Below are 14,406 nucleotides of genomic sequence, written 5' to 3'. Positions count from 1 at the left end.
GCAAAGGCTGGAGATCACTGAGTCAGAGGGAGGGCAGGTTCTCTGTGCCAGGCAATCTTTAGCATCCTGAGGTCTGGAAGCCCTGCCAGTGGATTCAAGGTCATGTACTATCTTGCTTTGAATGTAAAAAACAGAGAGTAGAAAGTGGTCCTTCTGGATGGAGACCAAGGACCTAAAGACTCACCTGATGGTCACTGTTGTGTTGGAATCATGTACTGTTTAGATCTTTACCTGGATCACAGGTATGCAGGGCTATTCTCAGATCCCTTGCTAAACTTTCTTTGCACTAGCTGCAGCCATCAGCCAGAGGAAAGGACCCCCAACTCCACAAGTGTCCACTGGGTCACTCACGTTCACGATCAGGAAGTCTAGCCAGCACCAGGCATTGGTGAAGTAATTCTTAAAGCCGTAGGCCACCCATTTGAGCAGCATCTCAAACACAAAGATAAACGTGAACACCCTGTCAGTGTACTCCAGCAAGGCCTTCACCGTGGGCTTCTGGTCAAGGTAAAAATCTTCAAAGGCCTGGAAGGAAGGAAGCAAGTTGATAGGTGGCTTAGACCCACAGCAATGGGGCCCAAGGAGAGGAAAGGATCTAGCCAGCCCTTGCCACAGCTCCTGGGAGAGCTTTGGGAACCAGCTCACCTGCATCATTTTGTTTTCTCTGCTCTGGGGAGGTAGCGTGAGATAGTGGAGGAGGCCCTGCTAGATACAAACCAGGACTTCCTTGGAGCCAGCAGGGACACACAGTCCTGCTTATACTTTGCAGGGAAGCTGAACACAAGTGAGAAAGGAAACCTTCTCGAATTGGATTTTGGAAGTGAACCAAAGGGATTGTTAACAGTGACTTGGTTTAAAAAATAAAAGCAACAAAGGATGTTCATGAAAATGAAAGTAAGATTCACCAATGAACTCTGAAAAAGAATGCTGCATTTCACCAGTAATTAAGGAAATCCAAATGAAAAAAAAAGATGCCATTTCTCTTTTATTAGATTGATGAAGAGGAAGAAGCATGGGGTGGGGATGGATGGGGTGAGGGGAACCCCCAGTCAGTTTGGCTGTGGGGAAGCAGCTCCTTGCACACACAGCTGGGTGGAGTAAAAACTAGTTGAGTTTTTTCGGACCTCCAACTTGGTAATATGCCTCAAATGTTTTAGAAATGCAGCAGCAATTCTGCCTTCAAGAACGCATCCTAAGGACACTACCCATTGTTGGTATCCCACCCAGATCCTGTTTAAGGGACCAGTGTGACCATCTCGGGCTACTGTGAATGTTGGATTTTAACAGCTGGTGATGCCTGTTGCCTGAGAACACGTCCCTGGGCTGAAGGGAAGTGACTCCACCTTAGGAGACTGTATCACCCCTCTGGGGGCAGCTGCAGCCAGTGTCTGACTGTCCCCTTGCTTCAGGGTGGGCCAGTCCTGTGATGGCCTTGATGCTTCAGAGCTCCCATGGGATCAAGGTGAAGCTGGGCTTCATGGGAACCACGACTTTTTCCAGCTCCTTTCCCTGTTCTGTCCTACTTCCTTCACGTGCTCCAGCCCAGAGGAAAGTGAAAGCTGCTCAGTGGTGTCTGACTCTTTGTGACCCCATGGACTATGTAGTAAATGGAATTCTCCAGGCCAGAATACTGGAGTGGGTAGCCTTTCCCTTCTCCAGGGATCTTCCCAACCCAGGAATTGAACTCAGGTCTCCCGCACTGCAGGCAGATTCTTTACCAGCTGAGCCACAAGGGAAGCCCAAGAATAGTGGAGGGGGTAGCCTATCCCTTCTCCAGCGGATCTTCCCAACTCAGGAACCAAACCGGGGTCTCCTGCACTGCAGGTGGATTCTTTACCAACTGAGCTACCAGGGAAGACCCAGAGGGTGCCCTCCACAAACTGCACAAGAATTCCTGCTTCCAGTTCTGCTTCTAAGGCTGGATCTAAGACAGGAAAAAAAGCTGACGCCTCCAAAGGAGTGTACATAAGGATGTGTGTGTGTGTTCTCAGTCGCTCAGTCATGCTTGACTCTTTTGTGACCCCGAGGACTGTAGCCCATTCAGGCTCCTCTGTCTGTGAGATTCTCCAGCAAGAATACTGGAGTGGGTTGCCGTGCCCTCCTTCAGGGCATCTTCCCAACCCAGGGATCAAACCCAGGTCTCCTGCATCTCCAGCATTGCAGGCAGATTCAACGCTATCAGGAGTGAGTGTGGGGGTTAACTACACTGCAGCCAGTCAATAAGACAGGAAGACCAAATTACCATGAAAATTTACTGAGAAATTATGAAATGCACAAGTGTGATTTCCATTTTGTAATACTTATGTATTACATGCATTAAAAAGATGGGAAGGAAGTGCACCAAAATGTTTTCAAAGTGAGATTCTCTCCGAGTGATAGGAAAATGGGTGTTATTTTTTCTTTGCATTTTCCCATAATTTCCAAGTATTTTTTTTTTTTTTTGCACTTTGTCAGATAAAAACTCATGCTATTTAGAAAAAAAATGTACTCAAAGTAAAAGCATAAGGAAGACTAAATTTGGTGCCAGCCAGTTCAGTCCCTTGGGGAAGGAAAGGGGGATGGGAGGGCAAAGCTGGGGCGGGTTCAGCAGCTGGTGTGGGATGTGTGCTCCCCGCCTGGAGGGAGGGCGGGGGGAGCAGCTGGGGTGTGTGGAGAAGGGGAATGGGGAGAGAAGGGAAGGAGATGATGAAGAAAGCACCCAGTCCCTAGCAAATGTGGTTATAGTCACATCAAATGATAGAGGGAAGGGTATGTGTGGCGAATGCACTGCCCAGCCTCCCCGTGCCCTGCAGTGAGGCCTCTGCACTTAGGACTGGGCTGAGACTGCTGCTTGAGAGAGACCTCACCACCCTGTTCCAGGGCAGTGGGCATTGCCAGATGCTGCCAGCCCCTCTCCACTCAGCCAAGATGGCAGGCCAGCCTGCTGCACGAGACGCTCCTCCCTCAGCTCTCCTCCCATCAGACCTTCTCGCCTTCCTTGGCTCCTCCTGAATGCTAAGACAGCACCCTCAGCAGTTTGGCCTCCCTTCCTGGGAAATGTGGCTTTGGAGTGCATGCCCAGATGGTCAGGATATTGCTTTCAGGGAGTAAGTGACACATGGGGAGCAAGACAAGTGGAAACACTGGGGCTATGAGTCAAGAGGCTGGGGTGTGAGTACTCCCTTTAACTAATGAGCTGGGGGCTTTCGGGGCTGTGATGTACTCATCCGTAAATGCGGACCCCTGGGGATGATAAATCCCTTCCTGTGTCCATGTCTACCTTGGTTCATTGGGAAGATGAGTTGAGATTGCGTGGTGAGACTATGCCATGATGCAGAGGGAAACATCCTTCCGTATGCTACAAAGCTGGGCATTCAGCAAGAGGCTTAGGATGAGTGTGCGGAGAAGGCAATGGCACCCCACTCCAGTACTCTTGCCTGGAAAATCCCATGGACGGAGGAGCCTGGTAGGCTGCAGTCCACGGGGTTGAGAAGAGTCGGACATGACTGAGCGACTTCATTTTCACTTTTCACTTTTATGCATTGGAGAAGGAAATGGCAATGCACTCCAGTGTTCTTGCCTGGAGAATCCCAGGGATGGGGTCGAACAGAGTCGGACACGACTGAAGTGACTTAGCAGTAGGATGAGTGTGTGTGTTCAGTTGCATTCAACTCTTCGCACGTCTGTGGACAGTTTGTAGCCTGCCAGGCTCCTCAGTCCATGGAATTCTCCAGGCAAGAATACTGGAGTGCCATTTCCTCCTCCAGGGGATCTTCCTGACCCATGGATTGAACCTGCATCTCCTGCATTGGCAGGCAGATTCTTTACCACTGAGCCGGCTTAGGAAGTGTCTCAACTCAAAATCTCTCGGACAGTAAGGCCCTGTTATTCAAAGTGTGGCCCGTGGACCAGCATCAGCACCATGTGGGAGCTTGTTGCAAATGCAGATTCTCAGGCCTCACCCCAGATCTACTGAATCAGAATCTGCATCTTAAGAAGCTCCCTGGGTGATTAAATTTTGAGAAGTGCTGTTGTGATGATTTTCCATGAGCTTTGAATGAATGACGGCGGTATTTGCAAGTGACTTGATAGAGCAGGGAAGGGTGGTCCTCTTGGTTCTGGGCCCTCAGAAAAGGGCGGTGTGTTTGGGAGGCCAGAAGGTGGAAAATCAGGGACTTTGGGATCAAATGAGGGCAAAGTTAGGTTTTATGACTGACAAGCTGGGTAACCTTGGACAAGTCCCATAAAGCCTTTGAATGTCAGTTTCCCTATAAAGTGGGATCTCCACACTCACTGCTTGAAATCCACACAGTCAGGTGTAGCAGGCCATGACCTGGGCACCTCAAGCACCGATCATGCACTCCGGCTAAGAGGAGCCCTCATGCTGGGCTGCAGATCACCTTTCAGTCACAGGTTGGCGACTTTCAGCCCAGGTGTCAAAGCAGCCCACTGTTGAGGCCCCAGGGCCTCTGGATGGTGGGAGATCACACACCTGGAGGACGCTGTGGCAGGGACCCCATCTCCCCTTACCAGTGCTCCACTGCTGAGCAGGATCATGAAGACAATGAAACTTTCAAACCAGCTGTGCTCCACGATGCGAAAGCAGGCCTTGCGTACCTGCCAGCCTGTGGCCCATGGAAACCTGGAGCTGTTCACTCTGCAACAGGGACAGTGGTGAACACAGCCTGTGGGGAGAAGGGACTGGGGGTGAGTGATGTTCCACTGGTAAAGGAAGCACATTTGGCTCCAGCCCTGGCAGGGAAACCACTCTGCTGGGAAACCCACTTGCTGCTTCTTTGGAAAAGAATTTTTTCCTGTGATAGGAGAGAAGCCCGGTCCCTTTTCAGGCAGCCTTTCCATCCTGCCCTTCCTCCTCTCCACCACTGGTCTTGCTCACTCTCACCTCCTCCCAGGCACTTCCTCCCTGCAGGTGATACCATGGTCCCTCTCCTTATCCCACCCTCTCTGGTGGCTGCACAAGACATGGGGCCTGGGCCTGAGGGTGTCTGAGGGGCCATGCTGAACCTGTGTTGAACTGGGAGGTCCTTACGGCTGGGATGGGACTGGGGGGCAGCCCAGCCGAGGGTCATGTGAAAGTAGAAATTCAATTAAATGGTTCATTTGTTTGTTTAGGCCACAATTACTTTCATCATATGAAATACATGTTTATTCATTGCACAAATATCTACTGAGGACATAGCAGGCCTTGCTGTTCTAAATACTGAGGAAAAGGAAGAATAAAAGATGCAGGTTCTGCTTGTAAGAGTCACACAGGGGATGGAGGGACACAGATGATCCTGCCCTCCTCTGGGTCCTTCACGTCCCCAAGCAAGAGTTTATGGCAGTGGCTTCCTTTCCCTTTCACCCTCAAGAGGGCAGGTTTATAACTCAGTGAGGTGTTTTCCAAGGTGATGAGGAAGGCAGAGCAACTGTTTGCTGTGTCTAATGTGGCGGGAGATACAGATTCCACTGCTCAACTTCTGGGAGTCTGGCATTCATGTTTGACGCTGGGCCCTCGAGCCTGAGAGTAAGGAGAAAAGGATCCTGCCTGTCTGTCTCCCGTGGACCCCAGGCCAGAGCCCTGAACACAGAAGTGTCCACATGAGCTGGATTCTGGCCCTAATGAATGTCAAGGGGAAGAGGCCTGTGGCTGCCACTCTACCTTCCGTGAAGCAGTCGTCTGGCTCATCGAGGTCGTCTGCCAGCTCAGGGATCTTCCTCAGGATCTCCTCGGGGTCCAGGAAGTCCACAGTGCTGCCTTCCGAGGAGCTCGTGTCGTCTGCTCCCTGCAGGGCAGAAACCCCAGCAGTGAACCCAGCTCTCTGCAGGGCCTCGTGAATCTGCACACGGTCACCATCGGCCCAATGGGCCTGGAGTTCCTAGATGCCCCGAGATACAGCGAGAGCCCCTCGGGGCTGGACCCACCACGGCGCCCCTTCTGTTCTGGTGCCTTGCCAGCTGAACCCCAGAACAGCGGTGCTCTCTGTGGAGCCCCAGAGGTTCAGCCGTGCAAGGCTTTAAACCTCCAGGCCCCTGATGGAGGGCTGGCGATGGCCCGAGACACCGTAATTACACCCATCAAGACTCTCAGCGTTCACTGGGCTTGAATATTTAATCACGGAGCAATGCTGCAGGGGCCCTGCTGCCCTCCTGGCAGCTTCAGCCCTGTAATGTCTCCAGATGAATTCAATTAGGAGCTGAAGCTGCTCTCATATTAGTAAACTTGATCGCTCGGCTAATGGACCCAAATGGGGGTGGGTGGGTCCCATCTGTCATTGTCAGGCCCCTCCCTGCCTGGCCGGGGTCACCGACAAAACAAAAACAAAAAACAATCCCCAGCAGGAATGCACTGAAAACATCCAGTTGAGAAGGCTAGCCAGGGGAGTCCTTCCAATGCTCAGCAGAAATATGCCATCCACATGAAGAGAGTACCCCTCACCCATCTGGAACCAAGAGGCCGGTGTTCATCCAGGGCCCTCAAATCCCATCTCAGCCCACCCTCTTCTCTCACCCTTCTGGGTCAGCCTTGCCCTGAGGCACACGGCCAGTGGCCAGCACTCCTGAAGCTGATGGGCTTGATAGCTTCAGGATGAATTATGTCTTCCTTATCTTTGCCTCCCCGGTGCCTGTCATCATTGGAACTCAGTGGTTAGGTGTCAAGTGAAATTCCTGAATGTAATATGGAGCTATTACAGATGCTAAATCTTTAGAGATTCCTCTTTCAATGTAACTTGTTTTCTTTAAAGATTTGTAATGAAACCACTAAGTTTCTTTTTACTGCTTATAAGATCTTCTTCCTGTTTGGTCTATGTGAGACTGTCAGTACACCACTCGGTACAGACAGCCTCTCCCCAGCACCAGTCTGGTTTTGACCAGAGAAGATGGTATGGACAAAAGAAAGCGGGGGTGGTCATGGGGAAGACTTCTTCACCCACAGCAACTCCGACTTTTATCTGCTGGCTCTGAAAGATAACTTAACTTTCTCTGTGCATTGTCTTTTTGTTTCCTTTTTTCTTGGCTGTCATTTTCTGGGCACTTATTCCATTTCTGGCAGGAGCTAAACATTTGACAAGCAGCATCTCATGGAAGCTTCAAAAGAGTCCTACCAAGTAGCCATAACCACTCGGCTTCCAGATGGAGGCACGGGGGCTCAGAGAGGTTGAGGAATGGGTCCTGGCCCCCCCAGTCTATGGAACCTCTTTCCTACCGATAAAATCATACTGATTAGCCCAGAGGTTAGGAAGGAATTTGAAAATTCCCAAGATGAGACACGAGGTTTGGTTGAGTGTAGTCTGGAATACCTCATGCCCAGCCCCATCCCCCGGGCCCCATCCACTGGTCAGTGGCTGGCAGGCTTTTCAACCTCTCCAGGAAGCTCACATACCTACCTTTGCAGGGCTCTGAGCAGGAGGCTCGTCTTTCCACTTCTCACCTAGGTATGGAGTCAGGTCCTCAGAGGATATTCCAGACCCCGGGCTCCTGCGTGGCAGGTGATCCTCATACTTCCCAACTTGCTGCAGCTGCTCCTGATAGTGAGAGAAAGTCCTCTCTTGAGTACCTGGCTCACCCTCAGTTCATCACTTCTAATTCTGAAGAGAGATTGCACAGCATTGTCTGCCAGAGCCAAGGACTTGACATGTGCCATTAATGTATATACATATAGCCAGATGGATCTGTGTGTGACTCCTGGCATCATTACTTACAAGCTATGTGACATTAGGCAAGTTATTTAACCTCTCTTATTTTCATTTTCCCCATCTGCAAACTTGAGAAGGCAAGATCTACTTTATTTGGTTATTTTGATGACTAAATATGTTCATATTTGCAAAGCACTTAGCAAGTAGTTCTTGGCTCCATAGATGTTAGCCATGACCATTATCACTTGTGCTGGGGTCAGAGTGGTCATGAACTTGGCCCTTTGGAGACCCCAAGAACCCCCAAAGTAATTGAAAATGACTCTGAGTGGAGATGGCTGTGACAGAGTTCATGTCCTTTACTCTGGGGATGTTGATGCCCTGCCTTCGGCTGTCACCCAGACAAAGGCATGTAAAATATGGCAGCTGATAACAGCAGCTGCTGGAACACAAGAGCAGTGACAGCTGCAAGGGAAGGAGGCTAGGGAAGAGCTGTAGACTCAAAGCACAGCTGTCTGAGGCCACTTAGTGGCCTGGCCAGCATCACTCTTTGTCCCCAGGTCCCAGAGGCACCCCTGCCTTTCCACATTGTGGAGAGGTGCATGTGCTGAGTTGTTGAGAAGAGGTTAACAAGGGTTGATTTACACCTTAAGGTAGAAAGGAGCTGTGCAAAGCATTTAAAAATATATGTTACCCAAAAATGTGCTTTAAATTCCGTGGTGCCAAAGGAGCAAGTGTCATTTCCCTGTGACATCCCTTGTCGGGAAAAGTTGGATGAATGAGTCACATAGTGATCAGGACTCCTTAGGCTGCTGGTGAAGATGAGAGGAGCCTTGCTTTTGGACAACATCCTGTTCTTAGAGGAATCTTATTAGCATCTCCTGCACAGAGCCCCGGTTGGGTGGAATGAATGGGGCAGCTGTAGGAAAGACATTTTCAAGCATCTCCAGGTGGCCAGGGGATCAGACACTGCCCCTGCTCCCCGAATGCCCTGCTTAAATGCAACCTTCTCCAGAGAGCTTGGCATGGCCTGTGCTTCCTAACATCTAGGGCTCTTATACCTGGCTTGCCTGGGGCTCTTCAAGGCTGCACCAGCCCTGAGGTTGGAAAACCTCTTATTAAAATTTCCCTACTGCCCCTGGTCACTCCAGCCCTGAGGCCCCTCCCTGCTTCCTGTGGTTATCCCATGGGAGAACTCTCACCTGCCTTTGGGGGATCGCTTCCTGCCCAGTGCTCTGAGCATCCTCCTCACCATTCTCCTCCAAGTCATCCAGGTCGGATTCACCCTCAGCAATAGGCACAGAGACCCATATGTTAGGATCAGTGATGAAGTCACTGTGGTCATCCCTGGGGCTTCTGAGAGCTGGGAGCCGTCCGGGGCTCCCCAGGGCTGTGTCAGCAGCAATGTGGTTCTTGGCTATGGAGGTGGAAAGTGGGAGTTTCACCACCAACTGGGGCTCTGCCTTGGGCCAGGGGAGCAAGCAGGGCCGACTGAGGAAACTGCAAAGAGCCCTCTTGGTGTGCTGGCCAAACACTTGGATCCTCGCTAAGGCCACCTGCAGGTTGTTCACCTCACCGTCGTCCTCAGGTGGCGTGAGGTTGTCGGCGCTGAAGGAGTTCAGCAGCAGGGCGATGAACAGGTTAAGCACCTGGAGAGAAGGTACAGAAGGGTGGGTCACTCAGTCGGTGAGCTGAGCCCTTCCATGGCCCCGCCGGGTTGGCAGCTGGATGGCAGGACAGCCACGCCTGGGCCTCTCCTGCCCACCCAAGATGCTTTTCTTCTTGGGGGAGTGGACATTCTGACAGCGACTGAGAGGAGCCTCGGGGATGCCCTTAAGAGACCCGCTTCACGTGGACAGGGCCTAGAAGCATTCTCCGCCATAGTGGAGGGTCACTCCTGCCGAGCAAAGGGACATTAAGGGACAACAAAGGGAGCAGGCCTGGGCATGCCCCAGGGCCACCCTTATCAGCCATACCCTGGTTCAACTGCTCACTCTGGAATCCTGGGTACATCTCCTCTCTGCTTCCAAATTCATGTCCTTCCCCTACCAGCAGGGAGTGGGGATTCCCTACCTTTCAGAGTGGTTGTGAAGAGGAAATGACATGAGGATGTAAAAATGCTCAGAGAGGCAAACTTCCTGCTTCAGGGACAGGGCCCCCTGTGACTCTGCAAGGATGGGGAGCTCAGCTTGGAGGAAAGGTGTTCTGTCCAGCCCCCTATTCAGAGAGTGGGTAGAAGGCTGCCCTGGCTCAGGAACCCTGGTAGGAAAGACTTTGAAGAGCCCAGATTTGTCTTTTCATCCCCTCTTATGGTTTAGTTTTCCTTTATCTGTAAAATTCTTATGGGAAAAGAATTCAGGTTGGTTGACTTCCAGGGCAATAGGAAAGGGGCTCCTCTAAGACATGGAAGTGACCGAAATGTCTATCAGCAGATGATTGACTCAAGATGCAGTGCGTATACACACACACACATATACACAATGGAATATTACTCAGCCATAAAAGAATATATTTTGCCATTTTCAGCAACATGGATGGGCCTAAAGGATATAATACTTAGTGGAATAAGTCAAACAAAAAAACTTACTATATGATATCACTTATATGTGGAATCTAAAAAATAATAAATACGAATATACAAAATAGAAACAGACTCACAGACATAGGAAATAAACTATGGTTACCAAAGGGGAAAGGTGGGAGGAGGAACGATAAATTAGGAATAAGGGATTAACAGATACAAACTACTATACATGAGATAGAAAAGCAGTAAGAATTTACAGTATGGTACAGGGAATCATACTCAATATCCTGTAATCACCCATAATGGGAAAAAAACAAATTGCTAAGCTATACATCTAAAACTAATGCAATGTTGTAAATGAGCTATACTTCAATAAAAAAATAGAGAGAAAAAGGTTCCTAGAAGTCACACCTTCCCCCTACCAGGCCACAGCTAGGAGAGCAAGAGAACCTGGAACTTGAGAGGGTGGACACAAGCTGAGGGGAGGAGCCAGGCTGGGACAGAGAAGGGGTGGTGGGGCCAATTGTGAAAAAGGCCTCCAGAGGGACTTCCCCCAAACCTGGGAGTGGGCTTTGTTATTGTCATCATGATGTTGCATGTTGTTTATAACCTACCTCCTTCCTCTAGTCCCATTGTGCTTGCCCTCCTGCTATTAGCTAGAACCCATGTAGCTCCAAGATATCAGTCAGTTCTTATTCCCTACCCTCCCCCCGCTCTCCAAAAAAATCTCCTGATACCCCCTACAGTGGGGAAGGGAAATATTCCTTCAACAACTAATAGCTAACATTTATTGACTTTCTGCCATAGCTCAGACGCTGCACTAGGCAATTTGCATATATTGTTCCTGTAATTTAATTCTCCCAGTAAGCCCGTGAGTAAGCACTATTTTTTTTTTTTTTATTTTAAGGGAATTAAAACTCAGGAGATTGTCTCTTGCACGGGATCACCCAACTTTATGAGAGGTGGAGCTGGGCTTCCAAACCAGGTCTTTCCTGCTCTGTCACATAAGCTTATTCCTGCTGCCTCCCAATGGACAGTTGTCATGATGTACGCCACACATCTTTGAAAAGTTTGAAGGCCTTTCTGTCAGGGAGGTGCAATGTGGCAGCACATGTGCAATGTCAAAGCTTTCTAGGGTAACCCTGAAGTCTCCTGCATTGCCCATGCACTCACCACCAGGTTGCCCAGCACCATCACTGTCAAGAAAAGGATGAGGCAGATAGACTTCTGGCCAACTTCCATGCAGGCCCACATGTTCTCAATCCACTCTCCACAGAGGATCCGGAAGACAATGAGGAAGGAGTGGAAGAAGTCGTACATGTGCCAGCGTGGCCAATCTTCATTGGGCGCCGAAATTTTTTTCCGCTTTTGGCAGTAGTTTTCCCCCAGGAGCTGCTTGCCAACCAGAGCAAAGACGAAGACAATGATGGCCAGGATGATGGTCAGGTTCCCCAGGGCCCCGACCGAGTTGCCGATGATTTTGATGAGCGTGTTTAAGGTTGGCCAGGACTTGGCCAGCTTGAAGACCCGCAGCTGCAGAGAAACAGAGACTGTGTCAGGTCCTGGAAGCTGACCATCATCACCTTTCATCTCAAGTCTTGGTCAGAAACCAAAGATCTGGGAAAAGCACATGGCAACTCACTTCATTAGCATGGGTTGATCCCAGAAACTGCTTTCAGAGACCTTTCTACCTATGTTACCTGTTACTCAAAGACATGACCAACCCTGTATGTACTAGTGTGCTCCACTGACTGTGGCCAAGTCAGGCATCTCACACTGGGGTCGTGGTCTTGTGACATGTACTCTGCTCTGTAGCCACAAGCCTCCTGAATGTGGATCTACTCTATGGGGTGGGGTGGGGTATGACGGAGCTCATAAATGCATGAGAAGAGCTCACCTTTGACCTGAATAGAGGCTAGCCTCCTGCAGGTAGGGCACAATCCACTGCATTTGATAGGTATTGGCTAATCATTGTCTTAGGGCATTTCTTGTCCTGAGGCTGTGGACAGCACCTTTAATCCCCACCAGCTCTGAAATGGCAAATATCTGTGATTTCAGAGGTTTATTTACTTGACCAACCAATCTACCTACTTTGCTGAACACCAGCCACATGCACACTAGACACTGTACTAGCCTGTGAGGTATATCGAAAGTGGCATGCAGGCTCTTGTCCTCATGGAAACAATGATTTAGTTGTAACGATAAAGGCAAAGACCCAGAAAGTCTTCACTGTAAACCCAAATGTGCTAAGTCCCACAAGAGAGCAAAGCGCCATGCATAAAGATGTTTAAACATTTAAAAAATATATTTGTGTGGTTCTCTAATTTGTTAGAAAGAAATATGTGAGCTCAGCTTTCATGGGGTATTTATGGAGCACTTACTAAGAGCCTAGTAGCTTCCTTAGTAGCTCAGACGGTAAAGCTTCCACCTGCAATGCAGGAGACCCGGGTTCGCTCCCTGAGTCGGGAAGATCCCCTGGAGAAGGAAATGGCAACCCACTCCAGTATTCTTGCCTGGAGAATTCTACCGACAGAGGAGCCTGGCGGGATACAGTCCATGGAGTCGCAAAGAGTCGGACATGACTGAGCAACTAACACACGACACTAAGAGCCAGGTTCTGGTTAAGGTGCTGTGAGGCTGCGCTGGACAGAGTAGCAGCAGTTTTATCACCCAACACCGCAATCAGCCCCGAGGGAGTGGGCTTAATCCTCTCATACAGGGAGCTCTACATTTATTTTTCTGTGTGATGGAGGGCGGGGGGGGGGGGGCAGTCTGTGTTCACCTTAGAGCAGTAGCTCAGCGGGTAAGTGGTTCAGCTGGCAAAGAATCCACCTGCAGTGTGGGAGAGCTGGGTTCGATCCCTGGGTTGGGAAGATCCCCTGGAGAAGGAAAAGGCTGCCCACTCCAGTCCACGGGGTTGCAGAGAGTCGAACACGACTGAGAGACTTTTTCATTTTTACTTTAGATTTAATCGGGAACTTCCATTAATGAGGATGCTTTCCCTTTGGAACAGAATGCAAAGTAAGTCTAATATTTGTCCTCCACTAAAGAAGTCACCATTTGGTGAGGAAATGGCCTTGAACTTGTGAAAAATATCAGAAGATAGAGTAATATGGAAGACTATATTGGGTCCCCCTTGGGTTCCCTTTTCCATCAAAAAGTTACTCAAAATGCTAGATAATAAAATCTTAAATGCATTGATGATCTGTCAATAAAGTAATTCTTTGACCAAAAATTACATAATTATGTGAGTTCAGAGATATAACTAGATTTCTGAAGTCAGGTTTTACCCAAAGGCATTTGTAAAACTGAGTGAATCTGAGCATAAGTTTTAATAGTCTCATGAGGCATAGCAAGCAGGAAACACAAACCAGTGCTGCCTAAGGTAGACAGTATAACAGGAATTCTCCCACCATTAAGGAAAGGTCCCATAATAAATATCTCTCAAGAGAATGGCAAATTGAATGGCAAATTTTAGATAAAACTGAGAGAAGTACTGCCAGAAGGCACTCACTGGAAGAAATTCTAAATGATGTACGTCAGGCAGAAAGAAAGTGATCCCAGAAGGAACGTATTATATGAAAGAATGGAAAAAGAGCAAGGAAGTGCTAAGTATGAGAATGACTCTTAAACAAACGCTGAATGGACACAACGGTAAAGTCTCATGGGGTAGGGGAGAGACTGGCTCTATGGGCACTATTCACTTTTACTCCTCTCAGCCACAAAAGAATACTGTTTTCCAGCTTTACTTGCAAATAGTTGAGATCATATTATCGAGTTACAGCTGATAGAATGGAGATGGAAACAGAAGTAACATGCACCAATTTCAGGCAGAGCCATAAAACACCGTGCACTTTCTCTTCTCCTCCCATGGTCCCCATGGAGGCCACCCACTGAAGATGGGAGACACCACACTGTCCCGGATCCTTGCGTCACTACTTGGAGCAGACACACAAGGAGAGTTTCCCAATCAGTATGGAATATGCTATAAACACAAACCTCTGTTATGCTGACTCACAGATTTAGAGACTGTCACCACAACTAGTTGTACTTCTCTTGATTAATGTAGAAATTTGTATGTTGAAGAGAACCATTTCAACAACATCAGATATGTGGCAGGGGCTTAGTGATCATGTGATGGATAGCAAGGAAACTGACAGAAGGCTTGGAAAGTGCTGATTTGTGTTGCATGGGCAAAATGATTGCCTGTAACAATTCTGGGTGGATCATGAGCTAGCAGCCCTAGGGGATGGGTCTGTAGAACAGAAA

The 14,406-nt window shown here is 49.1% G+C and overlaps 1 protein-coding gene across 1 annotated transcript in view; it reads right to left on the bottom strand.

The window, feature by feature from the left end:
* The window catches only part of SCN10A (sodium voltage-gated channel alpha subunit 10), an 87,850-nt gene that overhangs the window by 17,476 nt on the left and 55,968 nt on the right, over window positions 1-14,406 (bottom strand). The window contains exons 15-20 of the mRNA XM_043442367.1: window positions 11,311-11,670; window positions 8,816-9,262; window positions 7,368-7,505; window positions 5,642-5,765; window positions 4,510-4,664; window positions 352-525 (exon numbers count right to left, since the gene is read on the bottom strand). Of these exons, the coding sequence (XP_043298302.1) occupies window positions 352-525; window positions 4,510-4,664; window positions 5,642-5,765; window positions 7,368-7,505; window positions 8,816-9,262; window positions 11,311-11,670 (1,398 nt within the window). The remainder of the gene's footprint in view (window positions 1-351; window positions 526-4,509; window positions 4,665-5,641; window positions 5,766-7,367; window positions 7,506-8,815; window positions 9,263-11,310; window positions 11,671-14,406) is intronic.

This window comes from Cervus canadensis, chromosome 22 (assembly GCF_019320065.1).
Source record: "Cervus canadensis isolate Bull #8, Minnesota chromosome 22, ASM1932006v1, whole genome shotgun sequence".
NCBI lineage: Eukaryota > Metazoa > Chordata > Mammalia > Artiodactyla > Cervidae > Cervus > Cervus canadensis.
This window is presented reverse-complemented; position numbering and strand designations above follow the sequence as displayed.